We start from the raw sequence: 25,433 nt of genomic DNA on the forward strand, positions 1-25,433 counted from the left end.
CTATTACCTCAAAATGGGGGCAGTGGATAAGGCCGACATGATAAACAGCTTTGTGGAATGAACTCAGAAAACGACCAAGTGGTATAAGATATTTTTCCAGGGTAGCGTCAAAATACAACATGCCAATACTTCTGACGCATTTAGCATTGTTTTACAGAGCTAATAGAATAATGTAACTAGTTACATAAGCACGATTGAATATAACACCATAAAAGGTGAGTAACGTTACCTAGCGTGTCCGCGGTTATAAGGAATATACACAAATATATTATGCTCCATACACACAGTGAGCTACAGTAGAAACGGTATAACACGACACAGAAACTAATATAACGTAATTAGGCACTTACTTTGATAGAAACGGAGTCTGGTGGATTTGAAGATGGGTGTCTGTAGTGACGCCTCTAGCACTGAGACGCTGTGCCACTTGGGAGTCAAAAGGCCAGGGTAGCTTCAACATACAACACATGCTAATACATCCGTGACGCAATTAGCATTGTTTTCCAGAGCTAATAAGACTGTAGCTAGATACCTAAGCATTGAGTATAACACCATACATGTTATGAAATGAGTAACGTTACATCGCGTGTCCGCGGTTATAAGGAATATACACAAAAACATGATGCTACAGTAGAAACGACATAACACGACATGCAGGCACTTTGATAGAAACGCACTCATTTCCAAAGTTATTATTGGTAACGAAAACAACTTTGATTGCGATGCAGGTGACAGGTGGAAAATATGAACACGTGTATGCAGGACGGCAGATGAGTAAATGTCTGCAGACTTGAACTGCACAAACAATTGAGAAGTGTTTGGGGAATTTGTCCGGGTCAGAAATGTCAAAAAAATTAATTGGTCCGCAAAAGTAATTTTTTTTATGTGAATGAATGAGGCGGAACACACCTCATTTCAAACTGTTATTATAAAATAAAAAACTGTTTAGAAAATAATTTAAAATTGACAAATAAAACAGGCGGCGTGCTTTTCTTTGAGGGCAGCGCAGATTAAATGTACTATTACATAACAATCACATTCTGGAATTGGAGAGAACGTTCTAACATCACGTGCATAAAACAACTCACGCTGGGGCGACCGTTAGAGATATTTGGAACTCACGCATTAAAAGGGTTAAAATCCCCAGCTACAATAAACGCAGCCTCAGGAGCCTTTCGAATCCCACCGTACCTTCTCCGCTATGCAATCTGGTTTCCGAGCTGGTCATGGGTGCACCTCAGCCATGCTCAAGGTCCTAAACGATATCATAACCGCCATCGATAAGAGACAATACTGTGCAGCTGTATTCATCGACCTGGCAAAGGCTTTCGACTCTGTCAATCATCACATTCTTATCAGCAGACTCAACCGCCTTGGTTTCTCAAATGACTGCCTCGCCTGGTTCACCAACTACTTCTCAGACAGAGTTCAGTGTGTCAAATCGGAGGGCCTGTTCGGACCCTCCGACTCTCGGGCCGACTCTTTTCTCTGTATACGTCAATGATGTCGCTCTTGCTGCTGGTAATTCTCTGATCCACCTCTACACAGACGACACCATTCTGTATACTTCTGGCCCTTCTTTGGAAACTGTGTTAACTAACCTCCAGACGAGCTTCAATGCCATACAACTCTCCTTCCGTGGACTCCAACTGCTCTTAAATGCAAGTAAAACTAAATGCATGCTCTTTAACCGATTGCTGCCCGCACCTGCCCGCCCGTCCAGCATCACCACTCTGGACGGTTCTGACTTAGGATATGTGGACAACTACAAATACCTAGGTGTCTGGTTAGACTGTAAACTCTCCTTTCCAGACTCACATTAAGCATCTCCAATCCAAAATTAAATCTAGAATTGGCTTCCTATTTCGCAACAAAGCATCCTTCATTCATGCTGCCAAACATACCCTCGTAAAACTGACTATCCTGCCGATCCTTGACTTTGGCGATGTAATTTGCAAAATAGCCTCCAACTCTCTACTCAGCAAATTGGATTCAGTCTACCACAGTGCCATCTGTTTTGTCACCAAAGCCCCATATACTACCCACCACTGCAACCTGTATGCTCTCGTTGGCTGGTCCTCGCTTCATATTCGTCGCCAAACCCACTGGCTTCAGGTCATCTATAAGTATTTGCTAGGTAAAGCCCTGCCTTATCTCAGCTCACTGGTCACCATAGCCGCACCCACCCATAGCACGCGCTCCAGCAGGTATATTTCACTGGTCACCCCCAAAGCCAATTCCTCCTTTGGTTCCAGTTCTCTGCTACCAATGACTGGAACGAGTTGCAAAAATCACTGAAGCTGGAGACCGATATCTCCCTCACTAACTTTAAGTTCCAGCTGTCAGAGCAGCTCACAGATCACTGCACCTGTACATAGCCCATCTGTAAATAGCCCATCCAACTACCCCATCCCCATACTCTTAATTATTTTTTTTCTCCTTTGCACCCCAGTATCTCTACTTCCACATTCATCTTCTGCACATCTATCACTCCAGTGTTTAATTGCTAAATTGTAATTATTTCTCCACTATGGCCTATTTATTGCCTTACCTCCCTAATCTTACCTCATTTGCACACACTGTATATAGACTTTTTTACTCTATTGTGTTATTGACTGTATGTTTGTTTATTCCATGTGTAACTCTGTGTTGTTGTTTGTGTCACACTGCTTTGCTTTATCTTGGCCAGGTCGCAGTTGTAAATGAGAACTTGTTCTCAACTAGCCTACCTGGTTAAATAAAGGTGAAATAAATAAATTAAATAAAAGTGCCTATGTGCCAGGAAACAAAAAGTGAACTGGCATTTCGGACAGAAAATCTGGCATTTTACGCTTTTTTCCCCCTGTGTTTTGTGCAATGCTTACAGTTCTTCCTTTTGTCGTTTGGCATGTGTGTGTGTGGTGAGCATGGTTACTTCCCTAGTGTCCTTCCATTTAACAAAAAGCAGCTTGTTAGTCCTGATCCAACGTAAGGTCCTGCTCTCCACTGTCTTTGTCATGTCGTCTACCTTGGTCTTGGGGAAACCGATTCTGTTAGGACGAATGGTGCCACAAGCACTATGAAAAGCATGGGACTATAATACCAGTCAAAAGTTGACACACCTACTCATTCAAGGGTTTGTCCTTTTACTATTTTCTACATTGTAGAATAATAATTAAGACGTCAACTCTATCTGTTATGCGCAAAGAAAGTCACTCAGTGGACATTTGATGTTTCCATTAAGTCATACATCATCAGATAACATGGCAATATGCTAGATTTGTTCCTACCAACCTAAGGATTCATTTGATACCCCCCATGTAGCTATAGCTCAAACACAGACCAAATCGAAGTTTACCTTCTAAGATGTTTGGTGAAAACGTTGTGTAAAATAAACATTTTGACTCTCGGGCTGGTGATCAATAACGGTAGGTCACATCCAATCAGATACGATTAACCTCATGATCTGCGGAGTCCCAGCTTTCGATGTGTATCAATGTATTCCGTGTTTATTTTGTTTATGCTTCACAACGCTAAACGGAATGTAGGTAGCAGCCATCTTGAAATGAGGTCATCGGCTCGGGCTGCCTTTGTAAATACGTATGCCCATATATGGTAGTAAGTCACACCAAAAATTTGAAGGCACCGATCAATAGCCAACATACTCAGCGTTTCGGGAAAAGGCCCTGCTTTTACAGATAGGGGCTACCGTTCTCATACTATACTGAATTAAAAAAAAAAAATCAAAATCTGGGGAATTTACATTTAAGAGGTTTTTAGCTTCCTAGGAACCCCAAGAGGTTTTCTTCCCCATAGGGCATCTTGATATGGTCCCCCACCGGTAACCATTCTCTAGGATTACTGGCTAAAGACATTCTTCACATAAATATTCATTCAAATACCCGGTCTCTGTCTCTTCCCCGAAGCCACTGTTTGTTCTTCCTCCAAAGTGGGTGTTTGCAGATATGACAAGAAAAAAGAAAACATATTTGCTTGGTGATAAAGTATTCTACTGCAGCCTGGTTTTCCTTGTGCTTCCTTTCTTTAATCATTAGAATATGGTCTCGGGCGAAAACAGACTGAAGACCAGCACAATGACACTGATAGGCTCAATATGAGGTTGCGTAAAGGTTTATCAGAACCTGTCAGAAGGCAATAGGACGTTATGAAATGAAATCATACATTTGCTTAGAGATAACAGTCTGTGTATTGAAAAAGTATTTGCTCCATTTCTGATTTTCTAAACGTTTGCGTATTTTTGACCAGGGCCGGCGCTAGGACAAATCCCTTGGGCAGACATTTGATTTCCATATGGGGCGCTTATTTTTTTTTTACCTTAAATTTGACTAGGCAAGTAAGTTAAGAACACATTCCTATTTACATGACGCCCTACTGGGGAACTGCTTTGTTCAGGGGCAGAACGACAGATTTTTACCTTGTCAGCTCGAGGATTCAATCCAGCAACCACTAGGCTACCTGCAGCCCCTTAAGGTACCTCCTATAGGCTATATAAAAATACAAATAATATTATTAAGTGTTTAATAAATTGTATTCGTGGAGTGCCTATGTTACAACTATGAAACAGAAAGCATTGGTGTTGGAACCTGGTAGACTATACGCTTATTTTTATAATGACCAAATAAAAATAAATACCCCAACCACTAAGATGCACGGTCAGCAAGATGCATGGTCAAATGACGAAAACATCAGTAGCCTAAATATCATTACAAGCGCCAAGTGTGCTTGATAATAGTGAAAATTATCACAATATAAATAATGGCATTATGAATATGTGTTGATATGATAGTCAAAAAGTAAATTATAAGTTGGCGCATGTCCATGTCACATAGCCTGAACAACGAAAGCTGTTGAGTGCGTAGCTGATTTTATTTCTTGCTTGAGACGTAGGGACTGCTTATCAGTGATGCCATTTGGTGCTGATAATAGTTTATAGAATTCTCAACGGCTTGTTCTATTCCCAAACAGTGCCTTCCTCGCTCCTTCGCACAGTTCTGTCTTTTTTTGCTTTAGGCCTCGGTTCCGGTTGAGGCTCAGAATCAGAAGAATACTCATCAGAGATGTCATCGTGATTTATTTATTCCCCACCATCAGAGTCGTTTTCATTCGGATTTTTTAGCAACGCTAACGAGTGCATCCATTTGTCTTGGTCTTCTTACCATTGTAAATTACGCACGCTCTCACTGTGTATTCCAATTAAGCCAGAGTAGACTGATTAGAATAGATGAATACAATAGAATGGCCCGCCCTGTTCTTCATTCACAATTGGTGATTACATAATTATGAATCGTTCGCTTCCCCTCGCTCATCAACTCATCCATTCTCCCCATCATACTTTAGCCTACTTCATTTATTTTATCTCTTATTATAGGCCTATGTCTGAAATTAGTCACTTTCGGTTCAATTTCGAGGCAATTATCGGAGTGATTTTCAACTGGGCACGACATCTTTAACTATCGGGAGAAGAGGGGAGCAGGCCCTACTTTCATGAGACAGAGGTGCAATGGGAAAAACCATGTACAAAATGACATGTCCTCCTAAAACTGTCGATAACACCAGTTCTGTTTGTGATATTAAGATTCTAACAATGACAGAATTTGCATAACCAGTCAAAAGTTTTAGAACACCTACTCCAGGGTTTTTCTTCATTTGACTATTTTCTAGATTGTAGAATAATAGTGAAGACATCAAAACTATGAAATAACACATATGGAATCATGTACTAACCAAAAAAGTGTTAAACAAATCAAAATATATTTTATATTTGAGATTCTTCAAAGTAGCCACCCTTTGCCTTGATGACAGCTTTGCACACTCTTGGCATTCTTTCAACCAGCTTCATGAGGTAGTCATCTGTTATGCATTTCAATTAACAGGTGTGCCTTGTTAAAAGTTGATTTGTCGAATTTCTTTCCTTCTGAAATGCGTTTCAGCGAAGTTGTGTTGTGACAAGGTAGGGGTGGTATACAGAAGATAGCCCTATTTGCTAAAGTCCATATTATGACAAGAACAGCTCAAATAAGCAAAGAGACACAACAGTCCATCATTACTTTAAGACATGAAGGTCAGTCAGTCTGGGAAATTTCAAGAACTTTGAAACTTTCTTCAAGTGCATTTGCAAAAATCATCAAGTGCTATGATGAAACTGCAAAATAAAAGCTGCAGAGGATAAGTTCATTAGAATAACTTAGACTCAGAAATTGCTGCCCAAATAAATGTTTCACAGAGTTCAAGTAACAGACACTAATCAAACATCAATTGTTCAGAGGAGACTGCATGAATCAGGCCTTCATGTTTGAATTGCTGAAAAGAAACCATTACTTAAGGACACCAATAAGAAAGAAGAGACTTGCTTTTGCCAAGAAACACGAGCAATGGACATTAGACCGGTGGAAATCTGTCCTTTTGTCTGAATAGTCCAAATTTGAGATCTTTGGTTCCAACCACCATGTCTGTGCCGTGAAGCATTGAGGAGGAGGTGTGGGGGTGATTTGCTGGTGACACTGTCAGTGATTTATTTAGAATTCAAGGCACACTTAACCAGCATGGCTATCACAACATTCTGCAATGATACGCCATCCCATCTGGTTTGCGCTTAGTGGGACTATCGTTTGTGTTTCAAAAGGACAATTTCCCCACACACCTCCAGGCTGTGTAAGGGCTATTTGACCAAGAAGGAGAGTTATGGAGTGCTGCATCAGATGACCTGGCCTCCACAATCACCCAACCTCAACCCTATTGGGATTAATTGTACCGCAGAGTGAAAAGCAGTCATCAAGTGCTCAGCATATGTGGGAAGTCCTTCAAGACTGTTGGACAAGCATTCCAGGTGGAGCTGGTTGAGAGAATGCCAATAGTGCGCAAAGCTGTCATCAAGGAAAAGTGTGGCTACTTTGAATAATCTCATTTGTTTAACACCTTTTTGGTTACTATATGATTTCATATGTGTTATTTAATAGTTTTTATGTCTTCACTATTATTCTACGATGTAGAAAATAGTAAAAAATAAAGAAAAACCCTTGAATAAGTAGGTGTCCAAATTTTTGACTGGTACTGCATATTATAGATTTGTTTAGGAAAAGTCAAAGATTGTCTTTAAAAATGGCATAGTAATACATTTTTTTTAAATTCATGAGCAGTCCAAATGACTGCTTTAGTGGTTCTATTGTGGCTTTTATAGTAATGACATGTAGCCTAAGTTAACTGTGAAAATGTATTAGCCTACCTTTTAAACTCACTGACTTTCACCTGAGGTTCCTACTGTCATGTTTTCCTTTTAAGTGTTTTTATTCTCGGACAGCTTTTCTCTCCACACTTACACTTACACTCTCTCTTTCTCTCTCCCTCTCCGCCAGTTTTTGTCTCTCTTTCTCTCTCGTTCTCACCCCCCCCCCTTGCTCTCTCTCTCTTTCTCTCACTCGTACTCTCTCAAATCAAATCTCTCTCTCTCTTTCTCTCTCTGTGACAGCATTTCTCTCCTTTTCCTGCTCCAGTGGCCCAAACGCACCGGCTTCTCCTCTCCTCGGGGATTTGTCTCGGCTCACTGTTCCACTTTCCCGGAATCATGAGCTCATTCTGATGCACAATTACCCAAACATGATTAAATCCCACCAGACAGTTACCCAAAGTCTGCTCTGCGATGACCAAATGACAGTTTATTCCAACTCAACTAGCTTAAGAGTGTTCAATAACATTTGATTTGACAACTACCTTAGAAACGCTTTAACATTGTAGTGTAAGTTTGCTTAAAAAAATCCACGTTTTCAGTTTCAGCATCAGTTAATGTTCCGTCTACAATGACCAAGTGACATTTTATTCAACAGTTTATAGAAGGAAATATTTTTTACATTCCATTTGACCAAGAACTTGACAATACAGTACCTAAGAAATGGATTGTAGTGCTGATTTGCTTCAAAAAAAGCTTTCAATTATATTTGACCAAAGAGTTGACACAGCCCACCTAAAAAATGTTTTAACATTGTAGTGCTGCTTAAAAAAACATTATAATCAGGTTTTCAGTTTGAATCAGAATGCCAATTGTACTCGCAGACCGAGAGCCAGAGTGCCTTGCAGGGGGAAAGGCTCATTGATTCTTTGTTGTGAAAAGCCTTGCATGAACTCTAAGAACAATTTGAGCTGCCAGCTCTGAAGGATGGGGGGATGCCAGAAAGAAGAGAGAGAGAAGAAAAGGAGAGGGAGGTTAGCAGCCAGAGCAATGGCAGCAGACAGACAGCTGATCAAATTCAACTCCCTGAATGTGTTTTCCACTCTCAACTTTGTTTTCATCGCCCTGTCGTCGTTTAAATGACTTCTGTTCTTTAAAAAAAAGTGTTGACAAATTTACGCTCCCGGGAGCGACGGGCGGGTGACATGTCAAATAACTCTGGTACTGTAGCCCTGCGTGCCCCATCACACAGAAGAAGATAAAAGAACAGATAAAAAAAAAACAGGAACAATGCATTTTGTGTTGTTTCTTGGCAGGTGGCACTGCTTCCAGAATGAAAGGTTTCCTGGGGTGTATCCGCTCGCTGCAACTAAACGGGAGGACTCTGGACCTGGAGGAGAGGGCTAAGATCACGCCCGGGGTGAGTCCGGGCTGCCCGGGACACTGCGGCAGCTACGGGCATCTGTGCCAGAACCAGGCGAGGTGTGTGGAGAGGTACAATGGCTTCTCCTGCGACTGTGGCCTCTCCGCCTACGCAGGCCCCTTCTGCCAGAGAGGTAAATAGACTATGAGCATCACCTCGACCTCAGCCTCTGAGCTCTGAGGTTCTTCTGATCAACTCACTTGCCCTTGGGGCGATCAGCCATGTGAGAGGATATACGTCGGTCCCGATTCACTCCATAATCCTCCTCTTTGGCCCCAACCCTTTCGATTTTTGCAGATAAGGTGGAAGCAATGTGGAGGAAGCTTCACCGCTTTACTGCGTATACAGTACCTGTCTCTGACCATTTAGATCTAGCTGCATACATCTAACAAGGGTTAGGGGGAGGATAGGAACGATTTGGGACCAACTGGTGGAGCTCATATTTGTGCACTCAACAAAAACACAGGACATACTGTATTACAGTACAAGACTAATGTTAGAACTGTTGTTAGATTCTAAAGCCATATGTTTTTTGTTGATGGTTCTGCTGCTGTCTGAGAGTTTATTTCATTATTTTATTATAAGGCTAATAGATACGGTTACCTCTTTGTCATTTCCTACCAAGGAGTGGAAATACCTTCCAGAACAGCCATTTAGAAAGTGGTGCATACAGTACTAAATGAGAACCATCAAAAGGTCAAGAATTTATATTATTTTAGAGGACCCTCATATTGAGCTCGAGGTCAAGCATTACTTTACAAGTTCTTACCAGCTGTGTGCATTAGCTACATCAAGAGCTTGATATAGAAGTGTTTCTGTACATCCTTTGATGTCTCTGAGTCATCGCCATCAGCGGGTCACCTGTGTGATGCAGGCAGGCCGATTTGTACATTTTCAAGAATTCATATAAATGACTTGGACCACTTCATGGTTAGAACATCAGCGGGCAGTCGCCATGGTGCTGATTGACACAATGCCACAGTGGTAGACTGTTGAGCATTAAATAGAGTATTGTTCTGTAAGTAACATGCTGATTGTATGGTTTTATTTACAGTATGTCTGTTAAAAATAAATTGCAAATATGAACAAAGGCGTAGATTGTTAAATACATGAAAGTTTTTAAGTTGTTAATAGAGTTTACTCATGGACAGAATGTTAACAGATGTATAACAAAGTGAAAAACTGTTCTATCACAATGTGGAACTATTGGCCTATTCAATTCAACCCCCACAAATAACCACCGACTCCTCTATTCTGCTTTCCCAACCTCCAGAGGTCTCTGCTTACTTCAAACCTGGGACATCAGTCCAGTACACATTCAAGGAGCCGTACGAGCTGACTAGAAACACCAGCACTCAGTCCCAGTCCTCCTCCATCTACTCTGACCTGACGCTACGAGGAGAGAATGTCTCGTTTAGCTTTAGAACCACACAGAGCCCTGCGTTACTGCTCTACATCTGCTCCTACTACAGAGAGTACCTGGCTGTGCTGCTCAACAGGAATGGTAAGAAGCAGAGAGATAAAAAAATATATATATATATTTTCTGCCGTTTTTAAACATTTCAATGATTCGAAGTAACACACTTTATTTAGCATTTACTGTACAGAGTGAATACAAGTCTCTGTATCAGCTTGTAGGGTCTATAAAAATCTGAAAAATAACGGACATATCAAGTAACGTGAAGGTGTACAACTATTGTCATTTTGGAACTAAATATTACTACATCTAGAAAGGTTATTAACAGCAACTGTAAGAGAGAGAGAGAGATCATCTTTAGAAAGCAGGTCCTAATCTGGCTGCTCCTTTCCTTCCACTAGCACCTTTAACAGAATTCATTTGAATTAATTTGAGTCTCCAAGTCCCCGTAGACACCAGGCCTGTCAGACACTATTGCCTCTCAATTCATGCACACTAAATTGTTAAGGCTTTGTCTGTCTTTCTAGGAGAGCACAAACAAGACCAAACAAGATCAGGACTAGTGAGAGGATAGTACAAAAATATATATATTTTTAAAGGGGCAATCAGCAGTTGCTATATTCATGTTTGGACTTGTAAATCAATGATATGTAACCCTTTATTCTTGAAGAATATAAATGCCTCATGAGCTTAGTTCAACGGTCGCACCCCATCAGATTTGCCCCCAATGCTCCTTATAGGACACATCACTGCGCTCTATTCTCCTCTGTAAACTGGTAATGTCTGTATACCCGTCGCAAGACCCACTGGTTGATGCTTATTTATAAAACCCTCTTAGGCCTCACTCCCCCCTATCTGAGATACCTACTGCAGCCCTCATCCTCCACATACAACACCCGTTCTGCCAGTCACATTCTGTTAAAAGGTCCCCAAAGCACACACATCACTGGGTCGCTCCTCTTTTCAGTTCGCTGCAGCTAGCGACTGGATCAAGCTGCAAAAAATACTCAAACTGGACAGTTTTATCTCCATCTCTTCATTCAAAGACTCAATCATGGACACTCTTACTGACAGTTGTGGCTGCTTCGCGTGATGTATTGTTGTCTCTACCTTGCCTTTTGTGCTGTTGTCTGTTCCAAATAATGTTTGTACCATGTTTTGTGCTGCTACCATGTTTTGCTGCGGCCATGTTGTGTTGCTAACATCTTGTTGTCATGGTGTGTTGCTACCATGCTGTGTTGTCATGTGTTGCTGTCATTCTATGTTGTCGTCTTAGGTCTCTCTTTATGTAGTGTTGTGGTGTCTCTCTTGTCGTGATGTGTGTTTTGTCCTATATTTTAATTTTAATTACATTTTTAATCCCAGCCCCTGTCCCCGCAGGGGGCCTTTTGGTAAGCCGTCATTGTAAATAAGAATTTGTTCTTAACTTACCTAGTTAAATGAAGGTTAAATAAAAAATAAAACAATCTGAACGGTCCCTCTCCAGTTATATAATAGTTGTTTCTTAGTCCTATGGTACAAATCATGTCATGGCTCAAATACTTCTAACCTTACAGTGCCTCAGTAATTGTGAACTATCTGATACGATTGCCCTCTGCTTAAATCTAAAAATGGGTCCTTCACACTTATTTAATAGAATTGTTTCATTTGTCCTATTGCGCAAATCGTTTGTCTATTCTAGCCCTTACAAATATTTTTTTTCCGACTGGATGTGTGTAAAAAAAAATGTATATATTCAAATAACAAATACATTGTCTGCTTAAAGTGTACAATTCCACCTTTGTATGAAGTGATCATTTGTGTGCAGCAGCGTCAACGAGGGTGTGTTTTCTTAAGAGGTGCAATACATTTCCAATCTCCCTATTCATTTGAATGTGAATGTTTGTTTGTTTTTCTGAGATGACTGACGACACCAACACAGCCGTGCATTACTCAGAGCCCCTCGGATACTTAATTCCTTCCAAATTACAAAAATACATTTGATTTAATATCTCTGTTATTGATAGGGAATTAGAGATGAATCCTCTTAGTAGCTGAATGCTTTGTAGGCTTATGTTATGAAATCAGTCACTGTAGCCTTGAACATTGAGGAAATTTCCTTGAAATGCTACAGTATAAACAACAATTTGCCGGGTACGTCGTAAATGCTCCCCCACATGGTAGCGATATTGTTCAGTGGCTGTCTGCATTTTAATGACAGTGATAGTGTTACATGTCTGTCACTGTCTGCATTTAACCTTTTACTGCAGTGGGCTAAATCCAGGTCACATAGATTGTTTCTTAGAAGTCTTAAACAAATCTCTTTTGACACAAAGGTATACACCTCACACACATTGTAATAGACTTAAAAAAAGAAGACTTGTATCATGTCAGATAAAGAGTTGAAATGTATAAAATTCTGAGTTTGCATCCCAATATTACACTTCATATACACATCACAGAAGACTATAATATACAAAAATCGCTTGACATAGAAACACCAGATTTTCAGCAGGTTTTGGAGATAATGTTTATTAAATATGACATTTAGAAAAATATTAATAACATCCCACCCATGAGGGCCACGAGGTAATTTGACAGCAGGAAAGGGCCACGTGGTTTTGATTGTTACGGTATACAAGTTATATCTCTATATAATTCGGAAGGTTACCTGGGTGTTATAATGAAGTGATATTAAACGTGTCCCTACACTGAGTGGACAAAACATTAGGAACACCTTCCTAATATTGAGCTGCACTCCCTTTGGCCCTCAGAACAGATTTCATTTGTCGGGGCATGGACTCTACAAGGTGTCGAAAGTGTTCCACCGGGATGCTGGCCCAAGTTGACTCCAATGCTTCCCACAGTTGTGTCAAGATAATGGAGATATCATCCTGACATGACCCTCCCACATGACAATGCCACCAGCCATACTGCTCGTTCTGTGCGTGATTTCCTGCAAGACAGGAATGTCAGTGTTCTGCCATGGCCAGCGAAAGAGCTCGGATCTCAATTCCATTGAGCACGTCTGGGACCTGTTGGATCAGAGGGTGAGGGCTAGGGCCATTCCCCCCAGAAATGTCCAGGAACTTGCAAGGGCCTTGGTAGAAGAGTGGGGTAACATCTCACAGCAAGAACTGGCAAATCTGGTGCAGTCCATGAGGAGGAGATGCACTGCAGTACTTAATGCAGCTGGTGGCCACACCAGATACTGACTGCTACTTTTGATTTTGAACCCCCCCCCCCCCCCCCTTTGTTCAGGGACACATTATTCCACTTCTGTTAGTCACATGTCTGTGGAACTTGTTCAGTTTATGTCTCAGTTGTTGAATCTTGTCCATACAAATATTTACACATGTTAAGTTTGCTGAAAATAAATGCAGTTGACAGCGAGAGGACGTTTATTTTTTTGCTGAGTTTATCTTTATATATCTCTTGAAAGGTACCTGGATGTTATGTATAAGTTATATTAAAGTTATGTCTTCACATATCTCTCGAAGGTTACCTGGACGTTAAATATAAGATACTGTATATTAAAGTTATGTCTCTATATCTCCTGAAGGTTACCTGGACATTAAATAGAAGTTACTGTATATTCAAGTTTTGTCTCTATATCTCCTGAAGGTTACCTGGATGTTAAATATAAGCTGCAGAACAGTAGAGATGCTGAGGTATTCAGGACCAGCATAAGGAACTTGGCCAATGGACAACTTCACAGAGTCTCCATCAGGAGGATATCAGAGACTGTCAGTGTTCAGGTAATTTATTTTGTCACTATTAATGTAACTTATTCTCATTCAAAACAAAGACATACTCAGCAGTTACAGTGTATTCGGAAAGTATTCAGACCCCTTGACTTTTTCAGCATTTTGTTACATTACAGCCTTATTCTAAAATCTATCTACGTACTATAATACCCCATAATGACAAAACAAAAATAGGTTTTTAGAAAAAAATAAACTGAATATCACATTTACATAAGACCCTTTACTCAGTCCTTTGTTGATGCACCTTTGGCAGTGATTACAGCCTTGAGTCTTCTTGGGTATGACGCTACAAGATTGGCACACCTGAATTTGGGGAGTTTCTCCCATTCTTCTCTGCAGATCCTCTCATGCTCTGTTTGGTTGGATGGGGAGCGTTGCTGCACAGCTATTTTCAGGTCTCTCCAGAGATGTTCGATCGGGTTCAAGTCCAGGCCCTGGCTGGGCCACTCAAGGACATTCAGAGACTTGTCCCAAAGCCACTCCTCCCCCGATTGATCAGTTTGGCCAGGCGGACAGCTCTAGGAAGAGTCTTGGTGGTTCCAATCTTCTTTCATTTGAGAATGATGGAGGCCACTGTGTTCTTGGAGACCTTCAATGCTGCGAAATGTTTTGGTACCATTCCCCAGATCTGTGCCTCGACACAATCTTGCTTCAGAGCTCAACGGACAATTCTTTCGACCTCATGGCTTGGTTTTTGATCTGACCTTATATAGACAAGTGTGTACCTTTCCAAATCATGTCCAATCAATTGAATTTACCACAAGTGGACTCCAATCAAGTTGTAGAAATATCTCAAGGATGATCAATGGAAACAGGATGCACCTGAGCTCAATTTCGAGTCTCATAGCAAAGGGTCTAAAATACTTACACTACCGTTCAAAAGTTTGGGGTCACTTAGAAATGCCCTTGTTTTTGAAAGAAAATAAAACATTTTGTCCATTAAAATAACATCAAATTGATCAGAATACAGTGTGGACATTGTTAATGTTGTAAATGACTATTGTAGCTGGAAACGGCTGACTTTTTGTGGAATATCTACATATACCCATTATCAGTAACCGTCACTCCTGTGTTCCAATGGCACGTTGTGTTAGCTAATCCAAGTTTATCATTTTAAAAGACTAATTGATCATTTGAAACCCCTTTTGCAATTATGTCGGCACAGCTTAAAACTGTCAACAGTGAAGAGGCGACTCCGGGATGCTGGCCTTCTCGGCAGAGTTCCTCTGTCCAGTGTCTGTGTTATTTTGCCCATTTTAATATTTTCTTTTTATTGGCCAGTCTGAGATATGGCTTTTTCTTTGCAACTCTGCCTAGAAGGCTAGCATCCCGGAGTTGCCTCTTCACTGTTGACGTTGAGACTGGTGTTATGCGGGTACTGTTTAATGAAGCTGCCAGTTGAGGACTTGTGAGGCGTCTGTTTCTCATACTAGACACTCTAATGTACTTGTCCTCTTTCTCAGTTGGGCACCGGGGCCTCCCACTCCACTTTCTATTCTGGTTCGAGACAGTTTGCGCTGTGTGTGAAGGGAGTAGTACACAGCGTTGTACGAGATCTTCAGTTTCTTGGCAATTTCTCGCATGAAATAGCCTTCATTTCTCAGAACAAGAATAGACTGACAAGTTTCAGAAGAAAGTTCTTTGTTTCTTCCCATTTTGAGCCTGTAATCGAACTCACAAATGCTGATGCTCCAGATACTCAACTAGTCTAAAGAAGGCCAGTTTTATTGCTTCTTTAATCAGGACAACAGTTTTCAGCTGTGCTAACTTAATTGCAAAAGGGTTTTCTAATGATCAAATAGCCTTTTAAAATTATAAACTTGGATTAGCTAACACAACGTGCCATTGGAACACAGGAGTGACGGTTGCTGTTAATGGGCCTCTGTAAGCCTGTGTAGATTTTCCATAACAAATCTGCCGTTTCCAGCTACAATAGTCATTTACAACATTAACAACGTCTACACTGTATTTCTGATCAATTTGATGTTATTTCAATGGACAAGAAATGTGCTTTTCTTTCAAAAACAAGGACATTTGTAAGTGACCCCAAACTTTTGAACGGTAGTGTCTGTAAATAAGGTTTTCTGTTTTTTATTTGTAATACATTTGCAAAAATGTCTAATAACCTGTTTTCACGTTGTCATTATGGGAGATTGTGTGTATATTGATGAGGGATAAAATATATTTGATTCATTTTAGAATAAGGCTGTAACGTAACAAAATGTGGATAAAGTGATAGGGTCTGAATACTTTCCGAATGCACTGTACTGTACCTTAGTGCAGTGGTTCTCTGGTGGGGTGCTAGAACTTGGGATACCTGACCTGTCCACAAGGGGTACTTGGGAAGATTCATAAGAGCATAGTCCTGATGATTGGTTGCACATGAAGAGGTAATGCAAGCCGAGCAAAATGTAATAGAGTTTAGCATAACCTAAAAAGATTCAGAACCACTTTTCTTTTTGAAAATCAGCAAGAGGCAAGTACAGACAAGTACGTCTATATGCACAAAGTCTAAACTGCTGAGGTGTAAATGTAAGTGTATACATGTTAGCAGTGTGGGATCTGTGTCGTGGTCAGTAAAAGTCATTAAGAAATAACAGCACATCACTCCCAACAGATTTAGATATACAGTGAGATGTGATACAACGTGAGCATAGTGGATGAAGAGTGATGCAGGTTTTGCATACAGTAGTTCTGCTTCTTAAGACTGCAGCTATCATGAAGTCAAAGTCCTTTGTCAACATCACAGTAAGCGAAAACCCTAGGCTGTGCTGCAGAGCTGTACTTATTCAGAATGCGCAGACACATTCCAACTCTCAGCCATTAAGCGGGCACACTCATTCACAATTTAAAGACATTTCCGGCAACATGAATGACTCTGAAGAAGAAAGGGAGGAGAAAAGGAATTGGATAGAGAAGAGTATAGAGAAATCATTAGAAGTTTAAACGTACGGTAGTCTTCCCAAGGGGTTGAAATCTGTGAGGAGACTGGCAGAATATGTTTTTAAATTTCATGAGTTGTAACACCAAAGTTGGTCATCGTTCTTCTCAGCAATTCTTCGAAAGACACATTTCGACAGCAAATTGATTTTTTTCCCCCATATATAGTAATGATTAATTAGATCATTCCAAATTTCTGTTCGTTCTTGCCCTGATGTGATCGGAACATGCCACTCTAGTTAACATGATATTAACCCCACTGCAGCACCCTTAGCCATTTTTAATTACAGTGTTCTTAACTAAGTACTCTTCATTACAAATTGAAGATCATGGCTTGCTGGGTATTTTCTGAAACAATCCAGGTAAAGTGTTTTTAAAACCAGGGATCAACCCTTCTTTGAGGATTTGAACTACAGTACAGAAATCCAACTGTAACGGCAAGACCATACAAACACGCATATTTAGACACCCCATTTATACACCTCGTAATGAAAGAGTGCAAGTCCAATATGTGGGAATATTGTAATGCACTAGACTTCCATACTATTGTCACGTTCGTCGTATGGAGGAAGAGAGGAGGACCAAGGCGCAGCGTGATAGTAATACATTCTTCTATTTATTTACTGAAACGAAGAACACTTGACAAACTATACAAAAAACAACAAAAGAACGTGAAGCTATATACGAAAAGTGCAGACACAGGCAACTTACACATCAACAAAATCCCACGAAATCCCTAAAGCATATGGCTGCCTAAATATGGTTCCCAATCAGAGACAATGATAAACAGCTGCCTCTAATTGAGAACCAATCTAGGCAACCATAGACATACAAACACCTAGACTAGAAAACACCCCATAAACATACAAAACCCCTAGACTAGACAAAACACATAAATCCCCCATGTCACACCCTGACCTAACCAAAATAATAAAGAAAACAAAGATAACTAAGGCCAGGGCGTGACAACTATTCTCATAGTGGACAACACTCGTAAGTGTTTACTTCCATGCTTCTGACCACCCAACAACATGTTCGAGTCTGACTACTTCAACAAAAAAATCTATTTTGTTAAGCTACTGTCTGGCATTCTCAGCTAAACTGCATCAATTAGTGTAAGCTTTGAGTAGTAATCACATTTTCAATAATGTAAGTTCAACTCAAATCTGTCCAAGCTCTAGCACTATTTTCCTTTTTTAATTGAATGGCAGAGACTGAACAGCCAAGCGATGATGTGTTTAAAGTACTTTGAAGAGCAGGGTTTAATTAAAACCCTCTAAATGGAAGAGTACATTCTCCATCATCTGAAACATGAAAGTGTAAATTGTCTTTTTTTTCTATCCCCAATTTGACTATTCAACAAAGTGTTTACAGGTTTTATTTTGCTTTTTTTTTTATAGATTGACCAGCACAGAAGGGAAGACTTCAATCTCACATCTGATACAGAATTCAATGCTATCAAGTCAGTTGTCCTTGGGAAGGTGCAAGGTGAGAACTATACAGATGTAGGATCTTAATTTGATCACTCTTTTGTTGCTGAGAATTTTCCTGCACGGCAGGAAATACAAACTTCTAGTGTATTCGAAGTTTAAAAAGGCTTCAAAAGTTTGTCATTTCCACTTTAAAATGTCAGACTTCATGAAAACCCTTACAAACATTTTTCAGTAATTACAATCCACATAATAATTCACATTTCCTGTTGCTGCATGATTATTTTTATGCTGTAGAAAACTGGCTCAAATTAAGATCCTACATCTGTATGACAGGATTATTAAAATGATGGAGAAAGCCATTGAATAAAGAATGCTAAAATGTGTTTGGCCGTGTCTCTCGAACACAGAACTAAAGAGCTGGTTACAATCCCACTCACCAGAAGCTTTTATATCAAATAAAGATATGGATGGAATCATTATGCATTATTATGTGCATTTTAGTGCTATATAGGAGGATGATAAACTGCTGGGGCAAATGCACATGTATTACAATATTGTTTGTTCAGTCAGGCAATCAACATTCGACATGACATGTTATGATTGGTGCATGTCTGTTTACTTAAAGTCTGAATAATATCGGCTTGATGCATTGATGTTGTCTATCCCCTGCTTCAAAAATAGGGCACTTTATGCAGGTCTAATGCCAATGTATTTGCTTCAAAATAGGACGTCTGTTTTCAATAGTAATGAGGAATGATTGAAAGGAACAGATGAAAAACATACAGCAGTTACAGTCAAGTGCATTCTGAAACATTTTAACAAACAAAACAAGTAGAACAATGCTCTCATACTAGGCCAACCTACAGTATATGTCAGACGCAAACCATTTCAATGCATCTGTGACAATGTCAAGAATGTCACAATAACAAAGTCATGCAGTAGCTACTTTGACATTGTTCTTGACTTCTTTATGGCCGTTCAAGACGCTCCATTAGTCTAAAATCGGAATAATCCAGTATAGCTCTGGGCTATGATGACATGTGGGGCTAAGGGGTCTGCTCTCTGGTCATGTGGAACACACACACCACACACGCGCACACACACACACACACAGCTCAGCGTTTAACACCATAGTGCCCACAAAGCTCATCACTAAGCTAAGGACCCTGGAACTGAACACCTCCCTCCACAACTGGATCCTGGACTTCCTGACAGGCTTCCGCCGGGTGGTATTAACACATCTGCCACGCTGATCCTCAACACGGGAGCCCCTCAGGGGTGCGTGCTTAATCCCCTCCTGTACTCCCTGTTTACCCACGACTGCGTGGCCAAGCACGACTCCAACAGCATCATTAAATTTGCCGCTGACACAATGGTGGTAGGCCTGATCACCGACAACGATGAGACAGCCTATAGGGAGGAGGTCAAAGACCTGACAGTGTGGTTCCAGGACAACAACCTCTCCCTCAATGTGGTCAAGACAAAGGAGATGATCATAGACTACAGGGAAAGGAGGGCCGAGCACTCCCCCATTCACATCGACGTGGCTGTAGTGGAGCAGGTCGAGAGCTTCAAGTTCCTTGGTGTCCAAATCATCAACAAGCTAACATGGCCCAAGGACATGGGTCCTCAGATCCTCAAAAAGTTATACAGCTGCACCATCGAGAGCGTCCTGACTGGTTGCATCACTGCCTGGTATGGCAACTGCTCGGCATCCGACTACAAGGCGCTACAGAGGGTAGTGCGTATGGCCAAGCTTCCTGCCATCCAGGACCTCTATAACAGTGGGTGACAGAGGAAGGCTCAAACATTTTCAAAGACTCCAGTCACCCAAATCACAGACTGTTATCTATGCTACCTCGCGGCAAGCGGTACTGGTAGCGCCAAGTCTAGGTCCAAAATGCTCCTTACAGCTTCTACTGTACACCCAAGCCATAAGACTGTTGAACAATTCATCAAAATGGCTACCCGGACTATTTGCATTAATGCCTGCATTAGCTGCTGCTACCTTCTGTTTATTATCTATGAATAGTCACTTTACCCCTACCTACAGTACCAGTCAAAAGTTTGGACACACCTACTCATTCAAGGGTTTTTCTTTATTTTACTATTTTCTACATTGTACCATAATAGTGAAGACATCAAAACTATGAAATAACACATATGGAATCATGTAGTAACCAAGAAAGTGTTAAACAAATCAAAATATATTTTATATTCTTCAAGTAGCCACCCTTTGCCTTAATGACAGCTCAACCAGCTTCACCTGTAATGCTTTTCCAACAGTCTTGAAGGAATTCCCACATATGCTGAACACTTGTTGGCTGCTTATCCTTCACTCTGCAGTCCAACTCATCCCAAACCATCTCAATTGGGTTACGGTCGGATGATTGTGGAGGCCAGGTCATCTGATGCAGCGCTCCATCACTCTCCCTCTTGGTCAAATAGCCCTTACACAGGCTGGAGGTGTCATTTGGGTCATTGTCCTGTTGAAAAACAAATGATAGTCCCACTAAGCGCAGACCAGATGGGATGACGTATCGCTGCAGAATGCTGTGATAGTCATGCTGGTTAAGTGTGCCTTGAATTCTAAATAAATCACAGACAGTGTCACCAGCAAAACACCCCCACACCATCATATCTCCTCCTCCATGCTTCATGGTGGGAACCACACGTGCAGAGATCATCCATTCACTCACTCTGCGTCTCACAAAGACACAGCGGTTGGAACCAAAAATGTAACATTTTAAACACCGGTTTAATGTCCATTGCTCGTGTTTCTTGGCCCAAGCAAGTCTCTTCTTATTATTGGTGTCCTTTAGTAGTGGTTTCTTTGCAGAAATTCGACCATGAAGGCCTGATTCACGCAGTCCCCTCTGAACAGTTGATGTTGAGATGTGTATGTTACTTGAACTCTGTGAAGCATTTATTTGGGCTGCAATTTCTGAGGCTTGTAACTCTAAGAAACGTATCCTCTGCAGCAGAGGTAACTCTGGGTCTTCCTTTCCTGTGGCGGTCCTCATGAGAGCCAGTTTCATCAAATCGCTTGATGGTTTTTGCGACTGCACTTGAAGAAACTTTAAAAGTTTCCAGATTGACTGACCTTCATGTCTAATGATGTACTGTTGTTTCTCTTTGCTTATTTGAGCTGTTTTTTCCATAATATGGACTTGGTCTTTTACCAAATAGGGCTATCTTCTGTATACCACCCGACCTTGTCACAACACAGCTGTTTGTCTCAAACGCATTAAAAAGGAAATAAATTCCACTATTTAACTTGAACAAGGCACACCTGTTAATTGAATTGCATTCCAATTGACTACCTCATGAAGCTGGTTGAGAGAATGCCAAGGTTGAAAAGCTGTCATCAAGGCAAAGGGTGGCTACTTTTAAGAATCTCAACCCAAAAAATATTTGTTTACACTTTTTTGGTTACTAGATGATTCCATATGTGCTATTTCATAGTTTTGATGTCTTCACTATTATTTTACAATGTAGAAAATAGTAAAAATAAAGATAACCCCTTGAATGAGTATGTGTGTCCAAACCTTTGACTGTTACTGTACATGTACATATTACCTCAGTTACCTTGACTTACCTGTACCCCTGTACATTGACTCGGTACTGGTACCCCCGTATATAGCCTTGTTATTGTTATTTTATTGTGTTACTTTTTTTTACTTTAGTTGACAAAGTAAATGTTTTCTTAACTCTTGTTTTTCTTAAAACTGCATTGTTGGTTAAGGGATTGTAAGTAAGAATTTCACGGTAAGGTATACAACTGTTGTTTGATTTGACACACACACACACACACACACACACACACACACACACACAGAGACACACACACACACACACACACAGAGAAAGAGCTCTGTGGGAGTGTAGTGTATCTCAGATGACCTGAACCATGTTAACACGTGACCAGGTCCTCGCTCTTCTCTAACCCCTCCACCCCTGCTGCAGTCTGTGTGTCATATCAGGATCAAAGAGCTGGCATGAAAGTGGTTTCAGTGTCCTTCCCAGCAACACCTGTCATCAATCACGCTAACAAATTGACCTGTAATGAATGCAGAGGGGAGGGTGAGAGGAGTAGGAGAGGGGGAAAGGTAGAGAGAGAGGAGTAGACGGGAGAGTCACAGAGAGACTAAGAGAGAGAGGGGAGGGGAAAGGGAGAGATAAAGAGAGAGTCACTCAGAGAGTAAAAGAGCGAGAGAGGGGATAAAGGCAGAGAGAGAAGGACAGAGAAAGATGAGAGAATATCGATGAGGTCTGACTGAGAAGAAATAGCTATCTAGCTGTTGTAAGAAAGAAGGATACCTTCAGGATACAGTAGCAGTGTGATACAACGTGATGCTGTACAATGCCAGCAGCTCACTGCCTTCCATCCCATTCATTTTAAGCGCACTTATAACCATGCAAATTCCCATCATTAAATTCATAGTCATTGGTCATTTGGAAGAGACAGTGACCCAGTTTCCCTGGCAAACATAGGGTTTCACTGGATCCAAATCAGTCAAATGGGGGGCAGTGTTTCTGGGGTCTCTCATTATCTTCTTCGTGTCTAGATTCAGATTCAGAGTGTTTAATAGTCTCATGTACAGAGTTGCAGGTGTGATTGCAGTGTCCAGTGAAAATCTTAGGCTCTGAGCTCGAACATGCAGGACTAAGTGAGTTAAAATAATACATCATAACAACTGTGGCAGTGATTAATAAATAAATGTCCATTGGGGTGGAGGCAGATTAAAGACTGTTGAGGGGTTGTGAGGGGGGGGGGTGACCATAAAGGGAGCAGCATGACCATTGAGGGTGTGTGGGGACCAACTGAAAGAAAGACATCCATAATATACATATTAACAACTGCAACAGTGATGAATATCGTTGGGGTGGGGGCAGAGAAAAAGTCAGTTGGGGGGGGATGTCCCTAGGAGGAGCGGCATGTAAGGTAAGTGACCGTTGGGGGGGTGTGGGGGGAACATGTCCATAGGGTGAGTAGCAGCTATTGTTAGTTTAATTCATTGACAGCTATCTGCCACATCAATCAATAATACGCTGAGAGAGCAGTGAATCCTACTACTTTTACCCTAGACTGATCACTATACCCGATCTCACTGACTGTTTCTGCTTTTTTGTGTGCGTGCATGCGTATGTGTTTGTGTGTTAAGAGTCTGGTGAGCTGGATCCAGAGATTGCCAGGCTGAACTCCCTGGGTTTCAGTGGCTGTCTGTCGGTGGTCCAGTTTAACTCCATCACTCCACTGAAGGCAGCGCTACTCTACCCAAACACCAGCCCAGTCATAGTGACAGGACCCCTAGCTGAGTCCACCTGTGGTTCCTCATCTCCAGCCAATCCCTACCCAGCCGAAACCACACACCCCCTATCAGGTAAGAGGGGAGGATTCAAGTTCTCCCTAGCTATTCTGGTGGGTGGAGTCTTTGGTGAAGGGCGGGACTCTCTCTCTCTCTTTCTGTTTGAGGGCTTTTTGTTTTGCTATAACTTCACTTGAGAATCAACACTTTTTTTCTGAACTGCTTTTCAAACTTTATCAAGGGCCCATTTAATACGTACACCATCTTCCTTGATCATTAACTGAGAATGAAACTGATTACACTGTGGCAGATTAGTTCATTCATTTGTACGAGAGAGATTTCTCATTTGGTCATCCTCATGCAGTTTATGACTGAGGGCGTAGTATTAAATGAACCCTGCATGGACTGATGACGACTTCTGTTACTGATTCCCTCTCTCTCTCTTTTGTCTTTTTTCTCCTTTCTTTTCTCCTCTATCTCTATTTCTTTTTCTGCTGTCTCTCGCTCTCTATTTCTCTGTCTCTCTTTCTGTGTATCTCTCTCTGCTGTAGATCATTCAGGTACAGTAGGTACTGGTGAGCCTATAGTTAATGCAATCAAGAGTGACTCTGCATTGATTGGAGGTAACAGGAACATGTTTCTCATGTCATAATAAACCATAGTTGTATTTAGTGAAACAACATAAATAGAGAACGTTGGGCCTCTCGGGTGGCGCAGTGGTCTAAGGCACTGCATCGCAGTGCTAGCTGTGCCACCTGAGATACTGGGTTCGAGTCACGGCTCTGTCGCAGCCGGCCGTGACTGTGAGGCCCATGGGGCGGCGCACAATTGGCCCAGCGTCGTCCGGGTTAAGGAGGGTTTGGCCGGCAGGGCTATCCTTGTCTCATCGCGCACTAGCGACTCCTGTGGCGGGCCGGGCGCAGTGCACGCTGACCAGGTCGCCAGGTGTACGGTGTTCCCTCCGACACATTGGTGCGGCTGGCTTCCGGGTTGGGTGGGCATTGTGTCAAGAAGCAGTGCGGGTTGGTTGGGTTGTGTTTCGGAGGACGCATGGCTCTCGACCTTCGCCTCTCCCGAGTCCGTACAGGCGTTGCAGCGATGAGACAAGACTGTAATTGGATACCACGAAATTGGATAAAAAATGAAAAATGTAAATTAGAGAATGTTGATGATACAGGGCTCATTTTTGGGACACTGAAGCATTTCTTTCTTCTTTTGACTATATATTTCAAAAGTGAAATCAAACAATGACTAACGTTAAAGTGTCAGATTTAATTTGAGGGTGTTTTCATCCAAATTTGGTGAACCGTTTAGAAATTACATCATGAGTGAGAAAGTTACAGATGGACAAATATCATACCCCTCAAAAAATGCTAACCTACACTGTTATTGTAATGGTGCGAGGTTCGCATGTCTTGGGGGTATGATATTTGTGCGACTGTAACTTACTTTCTAACTCATCACTATTCACGATTCATTCAGGATGATCTGTGATCATGATAGCATCCACATTAATGTAGAAGTGTTTATAAACACATTCTATTGTTATAAACAATAAAAGTTACTCCAAAATGACACTACATTATTTATCATTCATTTCTATTGGGGACAAAATAATCTGAAACACAACCAAAATAAAGAGCAAATGCATCCAACAAATGTGTAGAGTGACAAGCTTGATGTAGTCATTGGGTGCTATGAATATTGGAACAAATACTTAATTCTTTACTACTTGAATACACATATAAGTGAATTTGTCCCAATACTTTTGCTCCCCTAAAATGGGGGCACTATGCACAAAAAAGTGCTGTAATTTCTATACCCGAAATGGATGAAAACACCCTCAAATTAAAGCTGACAGTCTGCACTTTCACCACAAATCATGTTTTGAGTTCAAATCCAAACTTTTGGAGTATAGAGCCAAAATAAGAAAAAAATGCTTCGCTGTCCCAATAATTACAGAGGGCACTGTATTTGTTTTTCTCAGAGACAACACTGTATAA

At 41.2% G+C, this 25,433-nt stretch overlaps 1 protein-coding gene across 2 annotated transcripts in view; it reads left to right on the forward strand.

The window, feature by feature from the left end:
- LOC139543724 (contactin-associated protein-like 4) overlaps window positions 1-25,433 on the forward strand; it is a 198,236-nt gene that overhangs the window by 169,916 nt on the left and 2,887 nt on the right. For both annotated transcript variants that reach the window (XM_071350076.1, XM_071350077.1), the window contains 6 exons: window positions 8,479-8,718; window positions 9,859-10,089; window positions 13,606-13,739; window positions 18,089-18,176; window positions 23,287-23,505; window positions 23,982-24,053. In XM_071350076.1, the coding sequence (XP_071206177.1) occupies window positions 8,479-8,718; window positions 9,859-10,089; window positions 13,606-13,739; window positions 18,089-18,176; window positions 23,287-23,505; window positions 23,982-24,053 (984 nt within the window). The remainder of the gene's footprint in view (window positions 1-8,478; window positions 8,719-9,858; window positions 10,090-13,605; window positions 13,740-18,088; window positions 18,177-23,286; window positions 23,506-23,981; window positions 24,054-25,433) is intronic.

Source organism: Salvelinus alpinus, chromosome 18, assembly GCF_045679555.1.
Source record: "Salvelinus alpinus chromosome 18, SLU_Salpinus.1, whole genome shotgun sequence".
NCBI classification, from domain to species: Eukaryota; Metazoa; Chordata; class Actinopteri; order Salmoniformes; family Salmonidae; genus Salvelinus; species Salvelinus alpinus.